The 24,203-nt window shown below is 48.0% G+C and overlaps 2 protein-coding genes across 2 annotated transcripts; one reads left to right on the top strand and one right to left on the bottom strand.

Moving 5' to 3' along the window:
- Window positions 1-8,162: 8,162 nt before the first annotated feature.
- LOC119301040 (protein TONNEAU 1b-like) lies at window positions 8,163-11,425 on the top strand. The gene is made up of 8 exons (XM_037577942.1): window positions 8,163-8,384; window positions 9,213-9,348; window positions 9,876-9,964; window positions 10,046-10,168; window positions 10,547-10,680; window positions 10,789-10,814; window positions 10,904-11,060; window positions 11,153-11,425. The coding sequence occupies exons 1-8, from the start codon at window positions 8,298-8,300 to the stop codon at window positions 11,175-11,177; spliced, it is 777 nt and encodes a 258-aa protein (XP_037433839.1). The 5' UTR covers window positions 8,163-8,297; the 3' UTR covers window positions 11,178-11,425.
- A 111-nt stretch (window positions 11,426-11,536) lies between these two features.
- LOC119301041 (WRKY transcription factor 44-like) lies at window positions 11,537-16,445 on the bottom strand. Its single transcript, XM_037577943.1, has 8 exons — window positions 15,618-16,445; window positions 15,033-15,039; window positions 14,546-14,611; window positions 14,117-14,120; window positions 13,572-13,790; window positions 12,770-13,284; window positions 11,941-12,096; window positions 11,537-11,703 (listed from the first exon to the last, which is right to left on the bottom strand). The coding sequence occupies exons 1-8, from the start codon at window positions 16,369-16,371 to the stop codon at window positions 11,586-11,588; spliced, it is 1,839 nt and encodes a 612-aa protein (XP_037433840.1). The 5' UTR covers window positions 16,372-16,445; the 3' UTR covers window positions 11,537-11,585.
- Between the last annotated feature and the right edge of the window lie 7,758 nt (window positions 16,446-24,203).

Here is a 24,203-nt window from a genome sequence, read left to right as displayed (position 1 = left end):
CGAGGGCGAGGGACGAAGAGAACCAACTTCCTGCTCGTTGAACGAGGCGGACCAATAGGCAAAGTTCTCGTCCATCGGTGGCTACCGGAATGTCCTCAACAATAGTAACGGGGTCTTGCTGGCAGAATTGTACACCGGGTGTTTACATAAGCAGGAGAATATTACTCCTTAGATCATATAGATCACAAGAAACATTAACCCAACAAATGGAAAGGAAAATATGATTATCAAATTAAACAGAACAATGGAAAGAAAATGTGTTTAAACACATATTTCAGGGGTATATCCTTTCCAAGGACAAACAGAACATGATATCCATGACAGGATACAAAGTACAAAACCAATTAGATAAGGGGGAATCTCATGATATTAGCCATACAACGGTGTTTGGATAATTGATAAAGAAAATTTAGCATGGTGCTTCAAATGTTCTTATTGAAGATCGGAGTACCACAGACATGCTTCGAGATAGCATTGACATGGTCTTCAAGCAAAGGTCGGACTTTGGATACACAAAGGATCCATCAGGATAAACTTATTAAACAAGGCATTCAATTTCCTCATGGAAAAATGGTTAACCTTGTTAAAAAGGAAACTATAACACTAGGTCCTTCGGCCATGTGTGCTAGGTCACCTTACCGGGTCATAAAAGACCAATGTTATAATTCTTGGAAATATGTTCCAACCATCATATCTGACCGAGGTTCAGATCCGATTGGTGTCAGGATACCTCAGACTCAGGATGCCTGAGAAGAAAAGGTGCAACGCAATTGACGAAATGACATTATAAGATTCTCGGGCAATGAACTATGGAAGCGAGTTTCGAAACAAGAGTTCATCATTAATTCAAGGAGAGGTGAGGAGGTGCCTGATTGACTCAGCGACAATTCATTGAGATTTTCAAAAGATGGATTTCCACACTTATGTGAACAAGGAGATAACATTTGTCAGATCGAATGATATAAAGAGGTATGCTCGAGGAAAACATACTCAGTTAAACATTGGTTGAAAGGTGCGCCCGAAATATGGGTTGGGTTGCACGACCAATGTCAGAATGGTGATTCGATAACCAATAGTCTAAGAATCAAGCTATCAACCATTAGCTTCAAGCAATAGGGTTGCTAGATGTTTTGGAATTACACATCACAGTTAAATGGCTAGTATCCCGGTTAGAAACAACACGGGGACCAAGATATGAACGGATATGGCAAGAAGTATTAATATACCAAGAATTCTTAAGAGGTGGTGAAATTCTCACAACCTTCATGACATAAAAGGTGGTAATACTCCATGGTAGAACATATCATAAGTTGGATAGTAAGGACCTCAAGGTACAACACAAAACAGGAACAATTTTTGTGTTGGAGGGAATGCAATAACGTTGTGGATGATAACCCAAACCATCGAGGGCAAAAGATGCTATTTCTCATCAAGAATTCGATAGATATCTTGGAAGACCCCAGAATGTTGATGATGATCACGACACATTTGTCGAGATGTTTCGAGAAGATGTAACTGATCGGCGATGACATTAAGTCAACGGAAATGTTGAAGCCAAAAGTCATTGGAACCACGGGTACGACACAAACTCGAAATCAAGCTTGTTGTTCAAGAACAAACAGTATGACGAGGAAGATCGATTATAAGATTAGCTCACTGTCGAAATTTGTGCTCCGAGAAGAAGGACCCGGTAGCACAGTTAAAATTTTAGCATGATAATGATATAGCCGATCAGGCTAGGAATGATGTGATCAGGTACAAACTCGTACTTATAGAAGCTTACTGAAGAGTTATTGAACCGTAGTGCGGACTCGGTTCAGTTATTGGTGTCTTTGAGTGTTTAATAACTCAGAGCCCGTGAAAAATTGGAATCAGTGGGAATGTAGCACTTGATGAAGAACTCATAAGATGTTATGCAGTTCCATGATAATCTCGAGATACCATGATGACAGATCAAAGTAGAGGTTGGACTGGGGTATTGCTCTACAGAAGACAAGTGCTTAAACTTGCACAAGAAATGGTATTTAAAGGGGAACATGGTCGGAATCCACGATCATAAAGGATCGAACCACGGATACAAGATGAACTTATAACAAGGGTGTAATTATTTTTACGAGCAGCGTCCATGATAAGTTATACATCGTGTCCCTGGGCATGAACGCAAGGTTCAAGGTCGACTCCCACTTCTTCAATGTATAACCTTCCATTCACTTTTCGCCTCGATAAAGGCATTAGTGATGAAAGTTTTATCTGGTGAAATACCAGATGAGTATGACTCGTGAAAACTTTCGGGTTCACACGGTTTAGAGAAGGCATATGTTCAACCCATAGGGGCTTCTTAGAAACATATACCACAAGTTTCAAGAGTAAATAACACAAGCCCGAAAGCAGAGCATGGTTGGACAAGCAAAGGATACAAGTTAACAAAGGCATTATGTATCAGGGGAAGAACTCACAAAGTGATCAAATGTGAAGGACATTGTCGGATAACAATCCAACAAAGGACTTGATGGTCCACAAAGGATCTGATGTGAGTATCGATACTCAACCAGAAAAGGAAGGAATGCAAATGCAACAGCTTATGGAATCCTCTGAATAATTCAAAGCTTAAATGCAAAGGAATTATGATTTCTAAAACAAAGGACCAGAAGCAGACGTTCTGATCAAGGATGGATCAATTGAATATACCAGAGGCACAATCGACGACAGATAGTTTGGTCGAGAACCAGCTCATGTTAAAAATGACGTCTGAGCCGGAAAGATAATCCTAGGACTCGACTGATGATTGTGAACATTCACAACGTATCGAATCAACGGACTCAAAAATGATGGTGACAAAGGATGCCAATACGATTACTATACTTATGGGATTAATCATAATGAAAGCAAACAAGAAATTCCAGAGCAATAGGTTGCTGAGGATTTTCAGAATATCGAATGGTATTTCGAAGACTTTTGTATAACACATGAACAACTGGGGGATGAGCGGATACTCGATAAGTGTGAGAATTAACCGTAGGGGTATTCAGATGACAAAGAACAGCAAGGCAATAAGCTCAAAGGATTATCGAAACAACGACGAGTTTTTCAAGGTATCTTGTAATAACAAGACCAACTGGGGATGAAGGTAAGAATAACAACTGCAAGTAGTTATCCATAAGGGTTTACGGTGGAAGGGGAATTGCAAACGCGATGAACACAAGTTCTCGAGTTAACAACGGAGAGTATCTTCAGGGTCTTCTGGTGCAGCAGACGATCATCGGTAATAAGGGGCTCTCCGGGTGAAAGTGATAACGAGATCCTAATGTTAGATTTAGTAAAATTCATTTAACCCGAATAGAAGAGAGATCAGAATCCCAGAGTATGGATAAGGAATAAAAGATCCTAATACCACCCAATGGCAACGTGTGCCCATAAGACACACAGCCATGTTAGTAAAAGTTTCAAAATGTCTAGACTCGACTTCGGCCAAGGAGTTGGAAAGGGGGATTCCTACAGGCAGTCGGCTCTGATACCAACTTGTGACGCCCCCGATTCAATCGTACACTAATCATGCACGCAAACGTGTACGATCAAGATCAGGGACTCACGGGAAGATATCACAACACAACTCTAAAACATAAATAAGTCATACAAGCATCATAATACAAGCCAGGGGCCTCGAGGGCTCGAATACAAGTGCTCGATCATAGACGAGTCAGCGGAAGCAACAATATCTGAGTACAGACAAGTTAAACAAGTTTGCCTTAAGAAGGCTAGCACAAACTGGGATACAGATCGAAAGAGGCGCAGGCCTCCTGCCTGGGATCCTCCTAACTACTCCTGGTCGTCGTCAGCGGGCTGCACGTAGTAGTAGGCACCTCCAGTGTAGTAGGGGTCGTCGTCGACGATGGCGTCTAGCTCCTGGACTCCAGCATCTGGTTGCGACAACCAGAAAGAAAAGAAAGGGGAAAAAGGGGGAGAAAGCAACCGTGAGTACTCATCCAAAGTACTCGCAAGCAAGGAACTACACTACATATGCATGGGTATATGTGTAAGGAGGCCATATCAGTGGACTGAACTGCAGAATGCCAGAATAAGAGGGGGATAGCTAGTCCTATCGATGACTACGCTTCTGGCAGCCTCCGTCTTACAGCATGTAGAAGAGAATAGATTGAAGTCCTCCAAGTAGCATCTCCAAGTAGCCTCTCATAGCATAATCCTAACCGGCGATCCCCTCCTCATATCCCTGAGGGAGAGCGACCACCGGTTGTATCTGGCACTTGGAAGGGTGTGTTTTATTAAGTATCCGGTTCTAGTTGTCATAAGGTCAAGGTACAACTCCAAGTCGTCCTGTTACCGAAGATCACGGCTATTCGAATAGATTAACTTCCCTGCAGGGGTGCACCACATAGCCCAACACGCTTGATCCCATTTGGCCGGACACACTTTCCTGGGTCATGCCCGGCCGCGGAAGATCAACACGTCGCAGCCCCACCTAGGCAAAACAGAGAGGCCAGCACGCCGGTCTAAACCTAAGCGCACAGGGGTCTGGGCTCATCGCCCATAGCACACCTGCACGTTGCATACGCGGCCGAAAGCAGAACTAGCCCCCTTAATACAAGAGCAGGCTTACGTTCCAATCCGGCGCGCGCCGCTCCGTCGCTGACGTCTGAAGTGCTTCGGCTGATACCACGACGTCGGGATACCCATAACTACTCCCACGTAGATGGTTAGTGCGTATAGGCTCGTAGCCAGACTCAGATCAAATACCAAGATCTCGTTAAGCGTGTTAAGTATCCGCGAATGCCGAACAAGGCCAGGCCCACCTGTCTCCTAGGTGGTCTCAACCTGCCCTGTCGCTCCGCCACCAAGTAACAGTCGGGGGCCGTCGGGAACCCAGGCCCACCTCTACCGGGATGGAGCCACCTGCCCCTTCAGCCCCCAACTCCGAACAGTATCACAGGTAATGTAACAGTGTAAAGTATATAGTATATGCCCGTGATCACCTCCCGAAGTGATCACAGCCCAGTAGTATAGCATGGCAGACGGACAAGAGTGTAGGGCCACTGATGGAACACTAGCATTCTATACTAAGCATTTAGGATTGCGGGTAAGGTATCAATGACTGTAGCAACAATGACAGGCTATGCATCAGAATAGGATTAACGGAAAGCAGTAACATGCTACACTACTCTAATGCAAGCAGTATAGAGAAGAGTAGGCGATATCTGGTGATCAAAGGGGGGGCTTGCCTGGTTGCTCTGGCAAGAGAGAGGGGTCGTCAACTCCGTAGTCGAACACAGGGGGTACTGGCAGCGGCCTCGGGATCTACCGGAAAAAGTAACGGAGGGGGAACATAATAAATAACAGAGCAATCAAAGCATAACATGACAAATGCGGTGCTAGAGGTGATCTAACGCAGGGATAGGTGATACCGGTGAAGGGGGGAAACATCCGGGAAAGTATTCCCGGTGTTTCGCGTTTTCGGGCAGAGGAGCCGGAGGGGGAAAGTTGCGAGTTCGATAGGTTAGGGGTGTGTGGCGAACGAACGGACTGCGTATCCGGATTCGTCTCATCGCTTTGAGCAACTTTCATATACAAAGTTATTTCATCCGATTTACGGATTATTTTCTATGAATTTCTAAAGTTTTATTATTATTTTGAATATTATTAATTTGAATTTAAAAAGGAATTGGCTGGGTGCACACAGCAGCGGCTTAGTTTCAGTGGCTTACAAGTGGGGTCCAATGGTTGGGTTGACTTAGTCAACAACTTTACTATTTAACCAATGAACAATACACTGGGCCCTACTTGTCATTGGCACAAACTATTGATTAGGCTTTTAAATAAAAGGGGCCACATGTCATCTGTACATAGATTATTTTAGCCATTAATTAACACCTAGTAGTACTAATCTAAGCAAGGGCCGGCCACTACTCCGGCCATATGCACGACGCGCACACACAGCACACACAAGTTAGTAGGCTGGGAGTTATTAACATAAGATATCATTTTATGATTTTTGTAGGATTTAATCTATTCATCAAAAGGATTTGGTCCAGTGAGATAAAATGGAGTTTGTCATGTATATTTTCTATTGATATTATTTTTAAGCCTGTTAGTAGTTGTTTAACCGCTGATCAGAGGCCGTCAAGGGGGTTAGTCATTGTGGATTTGCCGAAGCTAGCTGCAGCTACAATAACTGAATGTTAATGTAGCTAGCAGTCAGTAGGAGCGGTAGTAGGAGGTAGTCAGCAGCGGCACACACGCGCACACCGGGGCACCGACGGCTGAAGCCAGCAGTGCCAGTAGCACAGCGTGCACGCACGCGCGGGCTGGGCGTTGGGTGTGGCGCGGCCAGCGAGGGACGGACAAGCGCAGCTTAGTGACTGGCGCCGACGCGGCCGAGCGCAGCGGCGGCGGACCAGCATAGCAGCGTGCGGCGAGCGACGACGGATGACGCGGGAGCAGCAGTACAGGGCGCTCATGGCCACGGCAGGCAGCCGCGACTATGGCCGGGGTGCGGCGACGCGCACGCCCGGACCGGTGCGGGCCGTGGCACGGCACGTCGAGCACGACCAAGACGAGCAGGGGTTGGCCGGGGACAAGCAAAGGCAGGCAAGCACGGGAGGTACGCGGGTCTACGGCGCCGATTCAACGTGGAAAAGAGAAGGGGAGAAGGGAGCTCACTGCCGTTGCAGCGAAGAGGGGCGACGAGGCTTGTTGGAGCGCGCCGGGGAGGGGACGAGGATGAGCGCCGGCGACGAGGCGAGGCAGTGGCGACGATGGCGAGCTGATGGCGCCCACTGTGAGGCTCATGGCAGCCGTTGACAGCTTAGAAGCGCAGAGGACGGTGCGGTGGCGGCGACCTCCGATGGCGAGGGCGATGGAGTCGGGGCAGAGGCGTGGCCGCGGCCACATGTGGGCGCCGCCGCGAGGGAGAGGGGTGAGGAGGAGAGGGAGTGGGGCACTAGGGTTCGACCCGGGGCGATGGGGGCGGATTATAGGCAGGGGGAGCCGGGCGATGGCCGCCACGGCGCCGCTGACAGCGGCCGATGGCTGCCACGCCCCCATGAACAGGAGGACGGGGGCGCACGTGGGCTACCCGGTGGCAGCTGGGCCACTTGGCCCAGGGGAGTGGGGAGGGGCCTTTTGTTTTTCTTTGCTTTTGTTTTATTAACTTTTATTTTTATGTACTTAAGTTAGCTACTGTTTCGTATTAATTTGAGTGAAAAAAAAATGAATTTAGTCAATCATGAAGTCTGACACACAATTCAAGAACAACATTGCGGTGTTGCATAAAAAGTTTTAGAGCCAACGAAATTGTTCAAGCATTTTTAGAAATTGAATAGGTCAAATAATATGCTGCTGGGCCACTTTATATTGTTCTAGGAATTAAAGGGAGGGCCAAATGATGTTGGTTTACACATGATAATTAGCTAGTGAGTATTTGCATCCCAAGGAACATTTTTCTTTGACATTTGAAAACTTTGAAGTTTGACTTGATTTTAAAATAGAATTTGAACGGGGTTTGAATCATCGCGAGTTTATCAACGGTAACCGTGGTGATGTGGCATCATTAACGTGGGATTACTGTGGCCTAATTATCCGGGCGTCACAATGGGAGGCAAAGGCGTTTGTGTTCCATGTCTCACTCTTCCTCATCGACGACCCACAACTTCACTTCCCGGAGCTCATGGAGCGGCGAAGATGCTAGACATGGGAAAAACAAGGACTTGGAGGCCCGACGCTTATAATGATTTAGGCTAGGTTAACTTCCGGTCGCATTTGTGTAACGAAAATATGTCGAAAATGAAATGAATGTGGTCCGATCTAAATGAAATTCATCCAGTTTGCATGAAAACCATCCGGTTTTTAAATTCCGCTTGAAAATGTATGCGGATATTTGAGGTACATGGTTGAATGGTCGGCTCCCGTATCACTGCTCGGACGCATCCACAGATGTATGGCTTGTCAATTTTAGGGGCCCGCGTTGGAGGTGCCTTGAAGGGGATTGAAAGGGGTCGAGGGGGTTTGAATAAAGTAAAAAATCCCTATTGAGCCCTTCCAATCCTCTTGAGAGGGGCCGCACTGCAAAACATCCGTGTATCTCGAGGACCCGCTTGTCATAAATTCACCGGCGGGGGTCGTCTGGTAAATACCCCTACTTAGACGAGAACCCCTCCCTCACTGCTCCTCTTCTTCCCATCTCTCTCCCTCCTCCCGCATCGCAGGGCAGCTCCGCTCCGCCTCCCCCCGCCCCGAGCACAGAAGAGAAGGGAGGGAGGCCGCCCCGAGGGAACGGAAGAGACGACATGGACGACTACGCGCGGGAGATGATGGAGCTCAAGACGCTCGTCACCCGCACCCTCGAGAAGAAGGGCGTCCTCGCCAAGATTAGGGTCTGTCACTCCCCCACCCCCTTCTCACTTCCGATCCACTAGGGCTAGGGGCTAGGGCGGATCTGCCTCTCCTCTCTCTCGCGCGTCCGTCCAGGATCTCCACATTTCGTGCTTCCGCGTCCCCCCTTCACCGAATCTCCTACATCTTGTCTCTTTTCCCCCACTGGAACTGAAATGCGCGCAAATGACCCCTCTGTGTGTAGAAAGTTTTGACCCTACGCGCCCCGTTCCTGTTAGATTAGCTACGCGTTTCAAATTCTACATGTAACCATTTGATAGTTTGAGAGGGTCCAGCTTTTGCGTGGGTGCTACTGCTCCGTTTCTTGTTCAGATTGCTAGACAGCCAAACAGCAATATAGCTCGCGTAATGATAGCTTCTCCAGTTTCAATTACATTATCTTGCAGAAAATGTTCTTGTGAGTTATCTGCACCACCAGATGATCTCAGTGCGACGAGGCGGTGGCATCTTTGTTTGCAATATAAGCATTAAGCATCAACGGTTTCTCCATTTTTGTTATTATTTTTACAGTGCTCCTTTTGTTATTCTCTATGAGGACATAGAACAGCTGGGCGTCTGGTTCAGTTAAATGTATGCAAGAAGTTTACATATATAATTGTTGGGTGAAGAACAGAAGATGTGTTGTTGTTTCCTTATCCATTAAACCTAGGCTATGTTCGGTAAAATCTACACCCATTGCTTCCTTATCTATTAAACCTAGGCCATGTTCGACGAAATCTACACACTTCCGTGAGCTGTTAGATCTACATGGAATTGCTCATTCTGGCACAAAACATCATTTTTTTTCATTAGTTGCCTTGCATGACCAGGCTGAACTGAGAGCAAGTGTGTTTGAGGCTATAGAAGAGGAGGACCGTGTGATAGAGGAGAACGAAGATGGCGGGAATCCTGCTTTGCTTGGTAGCTGCAACGACCGTGCTAAGCAGCTGCATGCTTCACCGTCAGGTTTGTGCTTTCAACAAATGGTACTTAGTGAATGGATCAATAAACTGTACCTGTTGCCAGATCTGGTCTGGTATATGCAACGCTCTAGGATTTTGTACCGGTGCTGGTGAATATATATTCCAGATGTATACTAGATCGGCACTGTATTGCATGATAATATTTTTCTCTGCTGTAGATATTGGCAGATTTTAGCTTAGTAACTTTTTTTAGCTAACAATAATGGAACTCAAATTACTTAGACTTGTTGCATACCTTTTTCATTTTCTTCTGCACTTCTGAAATATCTATCCTCGTTTCTCCTCTGTTATGACCAACTGACAAATGAATCTTTAGCTGCCATGCTTCTGCACTGATGTTAACTGAAAGAAGCATTTGAAAAATGCAACTTATTGCATTTGTTTATGTTGCTTCCAGTCTCAATCACATATGCCTTCAATGTTGAAGGTCTTCAATATTCGGCAAAATGTTTTTTTGCAAACTATGTTGGATGTGAGTGGTTCACATCCTAGAGTTTCTGTTGCTTGCAGGTAGGTTATTAACAGCACTTATAGGTGAATACTTGGAGTGGGCCCAGCTAAGTCACACGATGAAAGTTTATTTGCCAGAATGTAATCTGGTAACCATTTCTTGTATTTAATGGATCTAGTCCTGTTTATAAAAAAACAGCATCACTAATGTGCCTTGTACTGTAAATCAGCCCAAGGATTTTTGGAAGAATGAGCTAAAGGATTTCTCTAACAAAAATGGAGCTGAAGGGAGCAGGAGCGCTGAGAGTGGTCCCATGCTTCTAGATGTTCTTGAAGGATATCTCAAATATGAGGTTATTCTCTTGCTTATTCAGAAGTTCATCAAAATGGGCCTGTGTTAATTTGGCGAATGGCACATTTCTTGATTTAGTATTTGTATGTGGATTAACCAGCCTGTCAAAAAAATGCATGTCGAGCCATAAGAAAAAAGAATTATGATGCTTGGTAAGGGCATTCTAATTTTGTAAACAAGTCTTATGATGCTCAATTAGGATATCCTAACTGTTTAAGGAAGTTAAATATATTTGGTTTGGATCTAAGTGTAGAAGTTACAAAATATTTTGCCTATTTTGTTGATAACATCTATATTATCATTCTCTAAATATAGTCAATAAAAACCTTTATCTGCCATTTGTGCATACTTGTTTACTTGAAATTGTTCCGTTGTGTAGAATTTGTCTCAAACGAGGATGGCTGGTAGGAGAATGATCAATTCTGAACCTGAGCCAACATTGAATACTGAGCATCGGAACATGAGGAGGCCACCATCTTCATCTTCAATCGCTGGCATGCCTCCTATGGGAAGGTTGGCATCACTTATAACCTAGCAATGTTCCACCTTTATAATTTTGTTGCAGCGGTTTGTCTTCCCTTCCCTGTAAATGCGGGTAACACTTGACTTTTAATTTGCCAGGCAAATGCCACCTTCGCAGACATCAGGTACCTTACATTTAATTCATTCATCTTGTCACATACCCATGCTGTTGCTTTCCTAAATAAATTTCAAAACAAATGCTTTGGACATTCAGACCGAAGAGGGGGCTCTTCCGCTTCCAATACAAGGAAAGATGAGTACAACTGGGGATATGATGCTGATGATCTCTCGGAGGAAGTATTGCGTACATCCACTGCTCTAGAGAACATCCAGTTAGACCGGAAAGCCCGAAACCTGACGACATCTTGGAGGTTAGGACGGTTATCAGAGTTGTTTGCTTTTGTACCTTCCCTTTTTCTTTTCTTTGCCTTTGCCTTTGGGATGATAATTTATATCCTTGCAGGCATCCAGGCAGTGGTGCCGAGTAGAATCTTAAGGTGGAAGAGCTCCAATGCGCTGTTGGCTTGCTTGGTTCCCCCCGGGATTTCTGTATCCACTTTCGGTTGATATTAGACTGCGCGCGCGCGCGCGTGTGTGTGTGTGTTGTAATCCAGCTAATTATGCACCTGAGATGAGATTTTATAGTGAGCTAGACCTATTCATTGTAATCTTGTGCCTGATACTTGCGTGTGGGACAAATTGATTTGATTCAACGAGCTTCTTTTGTTGCAAATTACATCTAATACTTGTCCACGGCTGCTCAAGGATATCACTGAGTTTCAGAATACAAAGTCTGGGGATGGCCATTCGGTAGCGCTATTGTATTCTTTTTCGTTCTGAATATTTTATCATCATCACAAACGCACTATAGAGCATTGTACTTTCTTCTTTCGTCTTCATTGAAGTTGCACATGGTTGTGCTTTCCCTCATATGTGGTTACCAGCGAATTGTCCGATGAACGCTCCACAAACTTGCGTGCGTTGCATCTCGCTGTGCTGCATCTGTAGTAGCTCCTGCATATCCAGCAACCACATGTAAACAAGTCTTCGGGTAGAGGAGTTGATGATGTAGCTCTATAATTCAGTTCATACTACTTGTGTTTGTTGAATGCAGTTCTATGTTTCACACCTTAAACACAAACACTACATATTATAACTGGTATGTACCCCAAAAATTATATTATGCCCGAAAGAAAAACACAAGGGGCATGAATTCATGGAGGTGGCTGTTATGTTCTCAATTTGTATTACCTTGGAAATGAATTACCATTAACAGCCTTCTGACCATACTTGCGCCAACGGAATGCTGCATCCCCAGACGACCCGCATTCCGTTGGAGACTGGAATGCAGGGGCAGCCTCACCAGAAGTCAGGCCATTTGCGATGCTTGATTGCTTCTCCTTTCGGCTGAAAACGGAATTTCAAACAGATGTAGGTAACTTGCATAGTTACATGAGCAAAAACAATGACATGCATTACATACGTTCTTCACAATATAGAATTTTGACTAGACATACTCATTTCCAAACCAAAACAAAAATCAAGAAAGCAACTAGTCAGACAGACATTCCTCTTATTTTTGCAGCTGCGGCTACTGACTAGACCTGAACCTTGAGAGACTGCTGTTTTCCTGACCATACTGTACCACTAGGTTTTAACTCAAAATACAAAACTTTGCACCATATTCTCTTACATTAAGAGTTAGTATTCCACTCCAAGATGGAAACCCCATGAATCTCAACAGGTAGACACACTGCATTGTTTACAGCAGTCAGCTCAGTGGACCAAGGACACCTAGGATTTTTATTTCTTGTTTACCGCAAAGTTGCAGTCCCCTCAGTGCTACAAGGGTAGCACAATGCATAGTTCATAAGTATAATTTTCATCACCATTATGGGATAACAAATTGGCAACCACGACATGGTGCTTGTTCATAACAGAACACCATAAGAACGTAACTGTAAGTGACTGTTAAAAAAACATAGCTGTAGTATGATCTTTGCCATTCTAACCCACAACCTCCACATGTTTTGGAAACTAACAAAGTTTCGAATCCGGATATTAAACAACATGAGCATACCTTGTGTTCCAGTGATAGACCGGACTAGTGTTTCCAAATTCATCGACGTAATAACAGCTGCTTTTGAATGCGGCGGCAACAGGATCTGAAACAAGAGCGAGGTTGCACCCTCCTAGCTGGCTTTCTGCTCCAGCATCATTGCTGCCATGGGCGTCAGGGACCACAACTTCTGTACTTGCCGATGACGCTGGCTTTTTTGGTGGATGGGGCTGGGGATGGTTGTGTTCACCGTTGTACACAATTTCCGCAATTTGGCCATCTACTGTTGTCTCCACTTTCCTCTTGACAGGGCAGGTTGGGTGAGTGCACTTGTAGTAGCTCCGCGGGAACTCGCTCCCTTTCACTTGCTTCTGCCCATACTTCCTCCAATTGTAGCCATCATAGGACAGACGGGTTTTCACACTGTGAATTGGTTTGTTGATATCGTGGAATGTCGTCATCTGGTCACAGGAGACTACTTGTTCTGGATCGATGACCATTTTCTCACGTGTGGTATCTAAACCAGCATCCTGTAACTGAAGTTTGGCACAATGTTATAACATGGTAACATTATAAGATCAAGGGATATTTTCAAAATCATCCAATAGATGGAACATAGGTATATTTGATTTGAAGTGTCATTCTTGGGAAGTACTCCCTCAGATCCATAACAAGTGTCGTGGTTTTAGTTAAAATTTGAACTAAAACCATGACAATTATTATGGATCGGAGTGAGTAGCAAACATTTGACGCTATCAGATGAACACAAATTTTATTTCTAAATTCAGAAGAAGGATAAACTGAATCTCAATGAAGCACTGACCATGCTTGCAGCAACTCCTGCAGATAGATCACTTGGTGGCGGTGCGAAACGTGTTACCTTCGGCCGCCTAACTATAACAGTCTCTCCTGGAGAGGTGATCTTCGCAGAACCAGTCGCAGTGAAGTCTTTCAAGAGCTTCGAGAAGGAAGTGAAACTGGAGAAAGGCCTGGAGGCTACAGGCTTCACAGGTGTTATCTTCTCTTGACTTTGCATCTTCCACTGACAAAAGAGCAGGGGAGAAAATTCATGAACTACTAAACCTAATCAATCACGCTAGGTTACGTGAAAAGCAAGTTTATCATCAATATCTTTCAGCTAGTAACAGAAAATTTTGTGCTGAAAATTGCAAATCAAATATCAAGATATGAACCAAATTAAAGAAAGAGACTGGGATTGCATTAACCTATGAGCAGAGCACAATAAAACATAGGTGTGTGCTTTTTAATGGAGATTACAGGTATGTGCATGAAACCATTGAGAATTTGAGATGACAACAGAGAAAAGAGAACCCTTGTAAAAGGAAATGGAGGATCAAAGTAAAGAACCTTGCTAGATTAGAACATGAATGAATGAATCAACTAAATTACGAAATAAAGCAAAATTTAGCTGAATTTTGAAGGTTGATCAAGCAACAACAACAGCAGAACATACTAATGTAACAACGCAAATTCAAAGTGCTAACTTACTTTTCCTTATGCACGTATGAACAACTTGAGTAAGGAAGAACCATTCAAAATAAATTGAGCAACAAAAACAATGGAAATATAAGGTCCACGTACCTAGGCCCTTGTGCTCTGTGCTCGCTCAGTCACAGCCTTAGACTGGTAGATGCAACGGAAGGGCAAGAAGGAAGTTGAATTGCAGAGTTGACAATAAGAGGAGAAAAGGAAGATAGTTGGGGTGCATGCATGACTGTTAGGTCTGGGCTCCAGGGGTTAGGTAAACGCCAGGTGGCTAACCTCATCAGTACTCACTGTCTGCATGTTTCGCTTTGTAGAGTATCATAGATCTGGAACATGTACTCTTGCCTGTAAGGGAAACTGCACACCGCAGTAGCCCATTGTATTCATTGTACCAAAATGTTATAAACATTCAATACGAGAGAATACTTTGCAGCAAACAATCTCATCATTCAAATACCAATCAAACAGAACCGAAATGACGGAATGCGACATCACAGTGTTTGTTTATCGTCTCTTCACCTCAATGATCAAAATGAACAAGCTAATTATAGAGTACTGAAAGTTCCAGAAACAGAAAAGTACAAAGAAACATGTTTCTTATAAGATGAATATATAAATGGGAGAAGAAATTTACAGCACTGAAAATGTCCCTTGTGAAAGGAAGTATATGCATCTTCAGAGAATTCTTGCAGGGCACAAGAGATGTGCAAGAATAGTTACATGATGCTGGTAGGCCTGCTGAGAAAATTAGACTGCCACACCAACAGAAGAAACATACACTACAACTGAAGAACAGAATAGGCGTTCAACTGTCATAGCTTTGTTCTTTCTGTCTTGCCCCCAAACTGCATTTCGTCAGTTCTGTTTCCAACATCGTCTTGTAAACCAAGGATTGCAAAGTAGACATAGCTGAAGCTTGCAACTCAAATATGCATGCTAACATGCTTATTGTAACATTTTAGCAAAGAACAGTAGTAAAAGAACTTGTGCATGGGATCGATTAACATCCAAGAGCAAAGAACAGGAACACATCTTATACAGTACTAAGATATACAGAATTACTCTGCTACCATAAAGAGGACATGAACTCCAACAGGTGTGATCCACTATACTTCATCACCTTACGAACATAAGCACGGTTAAAATCACAGTATTAAGTATTGACCACATTTGAGAACTAACATTTGGCTGTGAAACTCATCCAAAACTTTACTTACACAAGCTCTGTTCTACGCTATTTCTTCTACTTTGAAGCACACTACGAAATCAATCGTTCAAAACATGACAGGCAACACTAAGGCAAGCTGCTACAGAACTTGGAACACTGACCAAGTAAGAGGTCAATCTTCCTTGCGGCCCTCACCGGCCTTGTTCTTCTTCTCATCCTCGTCTTGGATGAGGCGAGCGATCAGGTGCAGCAGCTCGGCCCTCATTGCCTTGACGCTTTCGGCGTCCACCTCCTTCCTCACCGTGTCGAACCAATCTGCTCCACCCTCCTGCTGCTGCCCTCGACGGTCCTTCCACCAGTTACAGATAGCCCTGGCCAATGCAATGACGTAGACGCCGCAGTCGTGCCCGTTGGCCTGCATCGGGGTAGGCCCCTTGACGAGCGGGGCCCCGTTGGCGGCAACGGGGAGCAGCGGGCGGAGCACGGCGGCGAGCTGGCGCGCGGCGTCGAAGTTGAGGACGCCGAGGCTGTCGTGGTGGACGAAGCGCGGGCGGGAGGCGCCGTTTGTGGCGTCGAGGACGAGGAGGGTCCAGTGGGAGCCGCCTTCGGCGACCGAGGCATCGGGGTTGTCGTTGACAGGGAGGAGGACGAGGCTGCGGGAGGCAAGGCGGAGCGGCTCAGCGACGGCAGCGACGGATTCCGGGTCCGGGAGATTCGACAGGAGGTAGGGTATGGAGGGCGGCAGGAGGAGGAGGTCGCCGTCGTCGTCGCCCTCGAAGGCCGCGGAGAGGTGGGCGAGGTAGAAGGCGATGATGCGGTCGTTGAGGAAGTGGGGACCACGGAGGATGGAAAGGTCGGAGCGGAGGAGCACGACGTCGCCGTAGCTCAGCACGCGCTCGTTCCCATCCTCGCCGGCGGTGGAGGCGGAGGCCGCACCGGCGGGACGCATCTCGCAGGCGGGTTGAGGAGATGCTTCTTCTTCCCGCCGGGAAGTGGTGGTGTGGTTTTCTGATTTACTCCCTACAAGTGTCCCGATCTGCCACGAACGAGGCGCAGGGGTGTAGTTTTAATACGTGAAAGCTAATGAATTGCGGTTTTGCTAAATCTCAGGTGTGTCCACATACCTCAAATGTGAAACGTCAAACCTATATGATCCACACACGTCGATTATACAATACAAATCGTTTCAATTCAACAATTTGAAACAAATATGAGAAAGCAAAACAAATCATAGTTCAACAATTCTGACATTGATTCCATGATTTGTTTTGCTTGCATCATTGCCGCATTCTCCGCTGCTGCCATACCGCCCTCGCCACATCGTACTTCCTACGGTCGTTGATCCCCTTCTTCTCTGCAAGCCACTTCTTTGCATGTTCATCCACTACAAAATTTGCTCTATTTTTTGCGACATTTCACTTGTGCCCTGTATAACCCTTTTTCATCATGGAAAATACGTTGGCGGCATTTTCCGGCCGTCACCCCCACCATCGCTGAAACGTCCTCATAGAAAATAAAATTTCAATGGTATCACTTTTTTCATCACACAGATCGCATTTCAGGTGACGAACCTAAAAATGTCAGCGCTGGCCATTTTCGGTGATGACCCATAATGTCACATATGATAACCCAATCGGTTTCCTAAGTTTTTTTTGGCGACGATATTCCCGTCACCCGTGATGGACCCGTAGGTTTGACCGGTCAAAGATACTAACAGTTGGGGCCAACAGTTGCTGACATGGCTTCTTCCATGTGGGTCTGATGTCTACTACACAACTTTTCTTCTTGTAGACTCGTGTTGGGCCTTCAAGCGCAGAGTTTTGTAGGACAGTAGCAAATTTTCCTCAAGTGGATGACCTAAGATTTATCAATTCGTGGGAGGCGTAGAATGAAGATGGCCTCTCTCAAACAACCCTGCAACCAAATAACAAAGAGTCTCGTGTGTCCCCAGCACACCAAATACAATGATAAATTGTATAGGTGCACTAGTTCAGGGAAGTGATAGTAATACAAGTGTAATAATGATAGTAGATATTGATCTTTTAAATAGGAAAAATAAAAAACATCATGGTAGCAAGTAACAAAAGTGAGCACAAACGATATTGCAATGCTTGAAAACAAGGTCTAAGGTCCGTACTTTCACTAGTGCAAAATCTCTCAACAATGATAACATAATTGGATCATATAACAATCCCTCAACGTGCAACAAAGAATCACTCCAAAGTTTCTATTTGAGAACGTAGGCCGAAACATTGGTGTCTACTACACAACTTGTTCTTGACTCGTGCTGAGTCTTCAAGCGCAGAATTTTGTAGGACAGTAGCAATTTTCCCTCAAGTGGATGACCTAAGGTTTATCAATCCATGGGAGGCGTAGGATGAATATGGTCTCTCTCAAACAACCCTGCAACCAAATAACAAAGAGTCTCGTGTATCCTCAACACACCAAATACAATGGTAAATTGTATAGGTGCACTAGTTCGGGGAAAAGATGGTAATACAAGTGTATTAATGATAGTAGATATTGATTTTTGTAATAGGAAAAATAAAAAACAACAAGATAGCAAGTAACAAAAGTGAGCACAAACGGTATTGCAATGCTTGAAAATGAGGCCTAGGGTCCGTACTTTCTGTAGTGCAATCTCTCAACAATGCTAATATAATTGGATCATATAACCATCCCTCAATGTGCGATGAAGAATCACTCCAAAGTCCTTATCTAGCGGAGAATATAAGACGAAATTGTTTGTCGGGTATGAAACCACCTCAAAGTTATCCTTTCCGATCGATCTATCCAAGAGTTCGTACTAAAATAGCACTAAGTTAAGTTATCCTTTCTGGTCGATATCTAAGAGTTCGTACTAATATAACACCATATGATACACATCAACCAACTCTAATGTCACCTAGATACTCCAATGTCACCACGAGCATCCGTGAGTTGATTATACGATATGCATCAAACAATTTCAGATTCATAATACTCAATCCAACACAAAGAATCTCAAAGAGTGCCCCAAGATTTCTACCGGAGAAACAAAGACGAGAACATGCATCAACCTCTATGCATAGATTACCCTAATGTCACCTCGGGAATCCGCAAGTTGAGTGCCAAAACACACATCAGGTGAATCAATATGATACCCCATTGTCACCACGAGTATTCATAGCAAGACATACTGTTGGGGAATGTAGCATGCAATTTCAAAAAAATTCCTATGATCACGCAAGATCTATCTAGGAGATGCATAACAACAAGAGGGGGAGAGCGTGTCCATGTACCCTCATAGACCAAAAGCGAAAGCGTTAGGTTAACGTGGTTGATGTAGTCGAACGTCTTTGCGATCCAACTGATCATGTACCGAACGTACGACACCTTCGAGTTCAACACACGTTCAGCTCGATGACGTCCCTCGAACTCTTGATCCAGTAGAGGGTCGAGGGAGAGTTTCATCAACACGACGGCGTGATGACTGTGATGGTGATGTGATCCGCGCAGGGCTTCGCCTAAGCACTACGGTGCTATGACCGGGGGAGTAAACTGTGGAGGGGAGGAACCGCACATGGCCAAGAGAACTATTGGTGTGCCTTTGGGGTGCCCCCGTCCCCGTATATAAAGGAGGGGAGGAGGAGGTGGCCGGCCAGGAGGGGGCGCACCAAGGGGAAAGTCCTACTAGGACTCCTAGTCCTAGTAGGATTCGCCCCCCCCCCCTTTTCCTTTCTCCACCGGAGGGAAAAGGAAGGAGAGGGAGAAGGGGAGGGAGAGGAAAGGGGGGTCGCGCCCCCTCCTCCTTGTCCTATCCGGACTCCCTAGGAGGGGGCACGCGCCACCCCCCGCGGGCTTTCCTCTCTCTCCCTTAGTCCCGTGTAGGCCCAATACTTTCCCGGGGGGTTCCGGTAACCCCTCGGTACTCCGGTAAAATACCCGAATCACTTGGAACCATTCTGATGTCCGAATACTACCTTCCAATATATGAATCTTTACCTCTCGACCATTTCGAGACTCCCCGTCATGTCTGTGATCACATCCAGGACTCTGAATAAACTTCGGTCACAAAAACACATAACTCATAATACAAATCGTCATCAAACATTAAGCGTGCAGACCCTATGGGTTCGAGAACTATGTAGACATGACCGAGACACATCTCCAGTCAATAACTAATAGCGGAACCTGGATGCTCATATTGGTTCCTACATATTCTACGAAGATCTTTATCGGTCAAACCGCAGTAACAACATACATTATTCCCTTTTGTCATCGGTATGTTACTTGCCCGAGATTCGATTGTCGGTATCATCATACCTAGTTCAATCTTGTCGGCATTCTGGGAACGGGGGTCCCTAGACTTGCCTGCCTATGGCCCATGGCGTGGCTTTGCTAGCAGGCCTGTCCGCCCCGTCTTCATCAACAAGGCATTCAAGACCCTCGCGAGGGGCCAAGCCTCGCGAGGCGGATGACGCAAGACCTCCTCAGGAGCGGCCTCGCCAGGCAGGCTCGCGAGGGGCCAAGCCTCGCGAGGCAGACGACGCAATACCTCCTCAGGAGCGGCCTCGCCAGGCAGGCTCGCGAGGGGCGGAGAGTTCAAGGCCAGGCAAACCTCGCGAGGTTCTCGTGATGTGAGCCATGACGATCGGCGCCAGGCGGGCGCCAGCGCGCACAGCGTCCTTGTTTCCTCTTTGGTGCTAAGGGGGCAAGCGCATGCACGGAGTACCGAGGCATCAAGCCAAGGTTTCCATATCGGTGCAACGAGACCAAGACCAGTAGGACGGCAAGACGGAGGTCACCATGGAGCCCAAGGCGGCGTCACCACCAGAGCCTTTTGTAGGCGAAGACCACTTTTGTCAGGATAAGATGTACTAGCTGTCCCCTTTCAAATTGGCCGTTGTTGGCTCCCTTCCCACTCAATATTTGGGGAGAGGACCAGGGCCTCTATAAATAGGACTAGCCACCACCGTAGAGAGGGGTCTCATCTTGGACCGGATCCACCCCACCAAGACCCTCACACACACAAGTTCACCAAGCACAAGAACACCTCAACCTTAGGAGGTTGTTCTTCCCCTTGTACTGTTCATCACCATCCCTAGAGGCAATCCACCACCACCACACTAGAGTAGGGTATTACACCACAACAGTGGCCCGAACCAGTATAAATCTTGTGTCCTCTGTGTTGCGAGTTCGTCGAGTTAGTTCGTAAGATCTCAGCTGAGTTAGGACGTGGATCGGTAGGGGGGAAATCTTCGCGCGCACCCCAGTGTTCAAACCTTAAGGGTTTTGCCGGAACCCATGATCCGACATTTGTCACGCCAGGTAGGGGTGCGCCGGAGTCTTTCTTCCATCAATTTGCGCTCCACCATCTCCACGCCTGCTCCGCCATGGTGGGCGTCCCTCCAGATGGATCTACCGGGGCCCGCAGCGGCGCTCGGGGGCTCCGAGCCCTTGCCCCTGCCTTGCGGCAGGTGCAATGGCCACCCAAGTTCAAGCCGGAGATGCCGCCGCGCTACGACGGCATGGCGGACCCGTCGGCTTTCCTGCCGGCGTACGAGGAGGTCGTTCTGGAAGCCGGGGGAGACGGTAAGGTCATGGTCAACTGGTTCCCAATGGCCCTTGTAGGCACGCCGCGCGCCTGGCTCCTCCATTTGCCGGAGTCTTCTATCGCCACCTGGGAGGAGATGCGCAACCTCTTCATCACTCACTTCGGGGAATCAGCGGCCCCCATCGTCGCAGCTCTTCTCGGTGGTTCGCAAGCACCACCCTTAGATCGGCATGTCAAGCCGTACTTTCGTCAGATCGGCGCCGCTTCCAAGCGTCCGGGGGCTCCGCCTGGCTGGGCCGCTCCTGAGGCCGACCTCACCTTCGACTCAGAGGATCATCCCGCCTCCACCGTCGGCTCGGGTGCGTTCCCGATGCTGTGCGCGCCCACCATCTACCACGTATCCATCACCAAGATGTTCATCGACGGCAGCGCATGGCTCAACGTCCCGTCCGTCGACACGTTCGACAGCCTCCAAGTGCCATACGACCAGCTTCAGCCTACCAAGCCTTTCTCAGGAGTGACCGACGGCTCTACTACCCCGATTGGGCAGGTCCGCCTCCCCATTACCTTTGGAGAACGCAACAACTACCGCACCGAACTCATCGACTTCGACGTCGCCTACATCCTCCTGCCATACAACGCCATCCTCGGGTACCCAGCCCTGGCCAAGTTCATGGCGGTGACCCACCACGGCTATAATGTCCTCAAGATGCCGGGAAGCGGCAGAATCATCATAGTCCTGTGCGAGGAAAGAGACGTGGTGTGCTCCCTCGAGCGTGCCTTCCAAGCTGCAGCAATCGACGACCCCGACAGCCAGGGCGAGCGCCCTCCTGAGGCCACCCCCAAGAAGAAGAAGCAGTTACGCCACGCAGGGCCTCAGGCAAGCGGCGCCTCGTCGGGATCGGCACTCGCGCCTGGGGCGCCTCCCTCCATCGCATAGGAAAGCGCGCCCAGCGCCCCTCTCAGGCAGGGCTCGGGGGCTCTCTTCTGGAGGGCCTCAGACTTTTCCAACATCATGGGGGAGGCACTTGGGCACCACTTGGAGGCGTGCTTCGCATCACGTTTCCCTCAGGAAACACAAGGCAAGGAGTGCCCACCGTTCAGGAGTTCATCACCGAGACCACTCAGGAACTGCAAGACGCAAGGGCCATGCGCGGCGGCCGCCGCTCACCAGGCGTAGCTCCCCATCCAGGCGAGGATGCCGGGCTGCACATCTGCATCGACGTCCCAGGGCTCAACCGGGCCACCTCTCAGGAGCTTTTCTGGCCTTCGCGCGTGGGATGCTGCGAGGGCCCACCTCACATCTACGTTCGCATGCCTTTTGGCCTGCCGAGTGTGGCGACCGCCTATCAGCGCAACCTGCGGAGCGTCCTGGCGGCTCAGGAGTCTAGGCACCATGCTGTGCTCACGAAGATGAAGACGGTCCTCAAGGAACCCCCTGGACTCCCAGAGCCTCCCGAGGCTCAGGGCCCCGGTGGCTCATGAGGAGCAGCCCCTTCGCCGCACACCTTCATCTGCCCCAACTCTCCTTCATCAACATAACCAGGTGACATTTTCCAAGTTCATTCAGCTGGGAGCGCCCCCAGGGCTGCATCATTCCCAGCCCGCGTGGGTCCGTCCCTGTGGCATGTATCTTTCCTTTTATGTCTTTAGCTTACCTTGTTGGGGGCGCCCCTCGGGCTGCATCATCCCCAAGCCGCTCGGGCAGGACCCAGTGGCGCGTATCGTTATGCATTTACCTGAGTTAGGTTGCCCTTCATGCTTAATCTATGTATGACTATCACCTGCTTGATCGCCACCAACCATGGGAGCCGCGCGCCGGCCGTCTTTCTTCAGGACCCCTCGTGTTGTCTAACCATCTCGCAGGACCAAGACAGCAAACAAGAACCAAGACCAGGCGCAACCCGCCTTGAGGTAGGGCCTCGTGAGTCCCGCGCTGGCTCACGAGTGTCCAGACACACCTCGTCTAGCCCTGTCGTGCAAGCCACGTGTCAGGGTGGACTGTACACGCCCCGGGGGCTCTTCGCGGTAGGGAGTCCCCTCTCACTCGCCAGTAGCAAACCAGCAATCACCACGGCAACCGGTGCCCTTCCTCGCGCTAACTTGCAGGAACTTCCTGAGGGCCGCAGCAGGCGGTACCGTGGACTCTCCCTCTTCTCTCATGCGATTCGCTTGCATGTTAAAAGGGGGGCTCCTAAGCATCGCGACTCATGAGCTCTTACTGGCTCTCCTGCCCTCACCCCTTGGTCTTGACCATGGCACGAGACCTGGCATACCAGCGGCGGCTGAGCTCGCTCGAGGGCCAGGACCTGAGGACACAGAGCACCAAGAAGAACATGGAGGGGAGGGGGAGACCCCCACGAGCCTCACCTAGCTACACTATGGTGACCGACGTGCGAGTCCCGCACGACTCGAGGACCCAACCCCGGACAGCCAAGATAAGTTCTTGCTCTGGATCCACCAGTCGCTACGACATGAGACCCTCGCTCACTCCCTTCGCTGCCCTACTGCGGCAACGTTTTCTTCCTTTCCCATCCTAAGACAGCTGCTTGCGCGCTAAAGGGGACCTCTTGAGCATGGCGCCTCAAGAGCTCTTACTGGACCTCGGGCCGCTCACCTCCTGGCCTTGACCACGGCATGCGACCTGGCATACCAGGGACGACTGCAGCCTGCCTGGGGATTGGGACCTGTTAGCGTAGAGCACCAAGCTGCCGCAGGATTGGAAAGGGGAGGCCGAGCCTCAGCAGGATATGCGCATGCAAATCTTTATAATGAGGGCTATATTGACAAAAGGCATTACTGACGCTTTACACGCCCCCACGGGGTTCATTTCTGGATTCCTCGCAGGGAACAAATGGGAAGGAATTCCTAGGAGTTCTATCTACACGCACCAGATGTCGCCGATGCCATCATCAACAGTGGGCCACGTGAGGCCGGCGCCAACCCCATCCAGATCAGCAGCGACGACGGCTGGGCGCTGCAGCCCTGCTCCGGGCTCGGCGGGAGCTCGGGGGCACGTAGCTGTCATCGCTCGTCTCCGGAGACTCTGCGAGTTCAGGAGAGTCGCTGGACCACCAGGAGTCGCCGCTGTCGCTGGAGGAGCTGCAGGCGAGACCTGTGGCGGACCTAGTGCCCACTGCAACGTCGTCCTGGCGACCTTCTTCAGGGCAGCACTCCAGGCGGCAGCCTTCCTCGTCGAAGACCTTGAAGAACAACACAGAGGCACCATTGTACTCGAAGTGGAT

The sequence above is a fragment of the Triticum dicoccoides genome, chromosome 5A (assembly GCF_002162155.2).
Source record: "Triticum dicoccoides isolate Atlit2015 ecotype Zavitan chromosome 5A, WEW_v2.0, whole genome shotgun sequence".
In the NCBI taxonomy this organism is placed as follows: domain Eukaryota; kingdom Viridiplantae; phylum Streptophyta; class Magnoliopsida; order Poales; family Poaceae; genus Triticum; species Triticum dicoccoides.
Note: the sequence above shows the minus strand (reverse complement) of the source record. Positions and strands in the feature narration are given on the sequence as shown.

What these genes read in the sequence shown, in the direction of transcription:
- LOC119301040 (XM_037577942.1), top strand. Translation starts at nt 8,298, where the DNA reads ATGGACGACTACGCGCGGGAGATGATGGAGCTCAAGACGCTCGTCACC. An exon ending in GGCATGCCTCCTATGGGAAG is followed by an intron (nt 10,681 to 10,788) that starts GTTGGCATCACT and finishes TTAATTTGCCAG; the next exon opens with GCAAATGCCACCTTCGCAGA. An exon ending in GCCACCTTCGCAGACATCAG is followed by an intron (nt 10,815 to 10,903) that starts GTACCTTACATT and finishes TTGGACATTCAG; the next exon opens with ACCGAAGAGGGGGCTCTTCC.
- LOC119301041 (XM_037577943.1), bottom strand. Translation starts at nt 16,371, where the DNA reads ATGCGTCCCGCCGGTGCGGCCTCCGCCTCCACCGCCGGCGAGGATGGG. An exon ending in CAGGAGTTGCTGCAAGCATG is followed by an intron (nt 13,285 to 13,571) that starts GTCAGTGCTTCA and finishes GCCAAACTTCAG; the next exon opens with TTACAGGATGCTGGTTTAGA. An exon ending in GTCTATCACTGGAACACAAG is followed by an intron (nt 12,097 to 12,769) that starts GTATGCTCATGT and finishes TTCCGTTTTCAG; the next exon opens with CCGAAAGGAGAAGCAATCAA.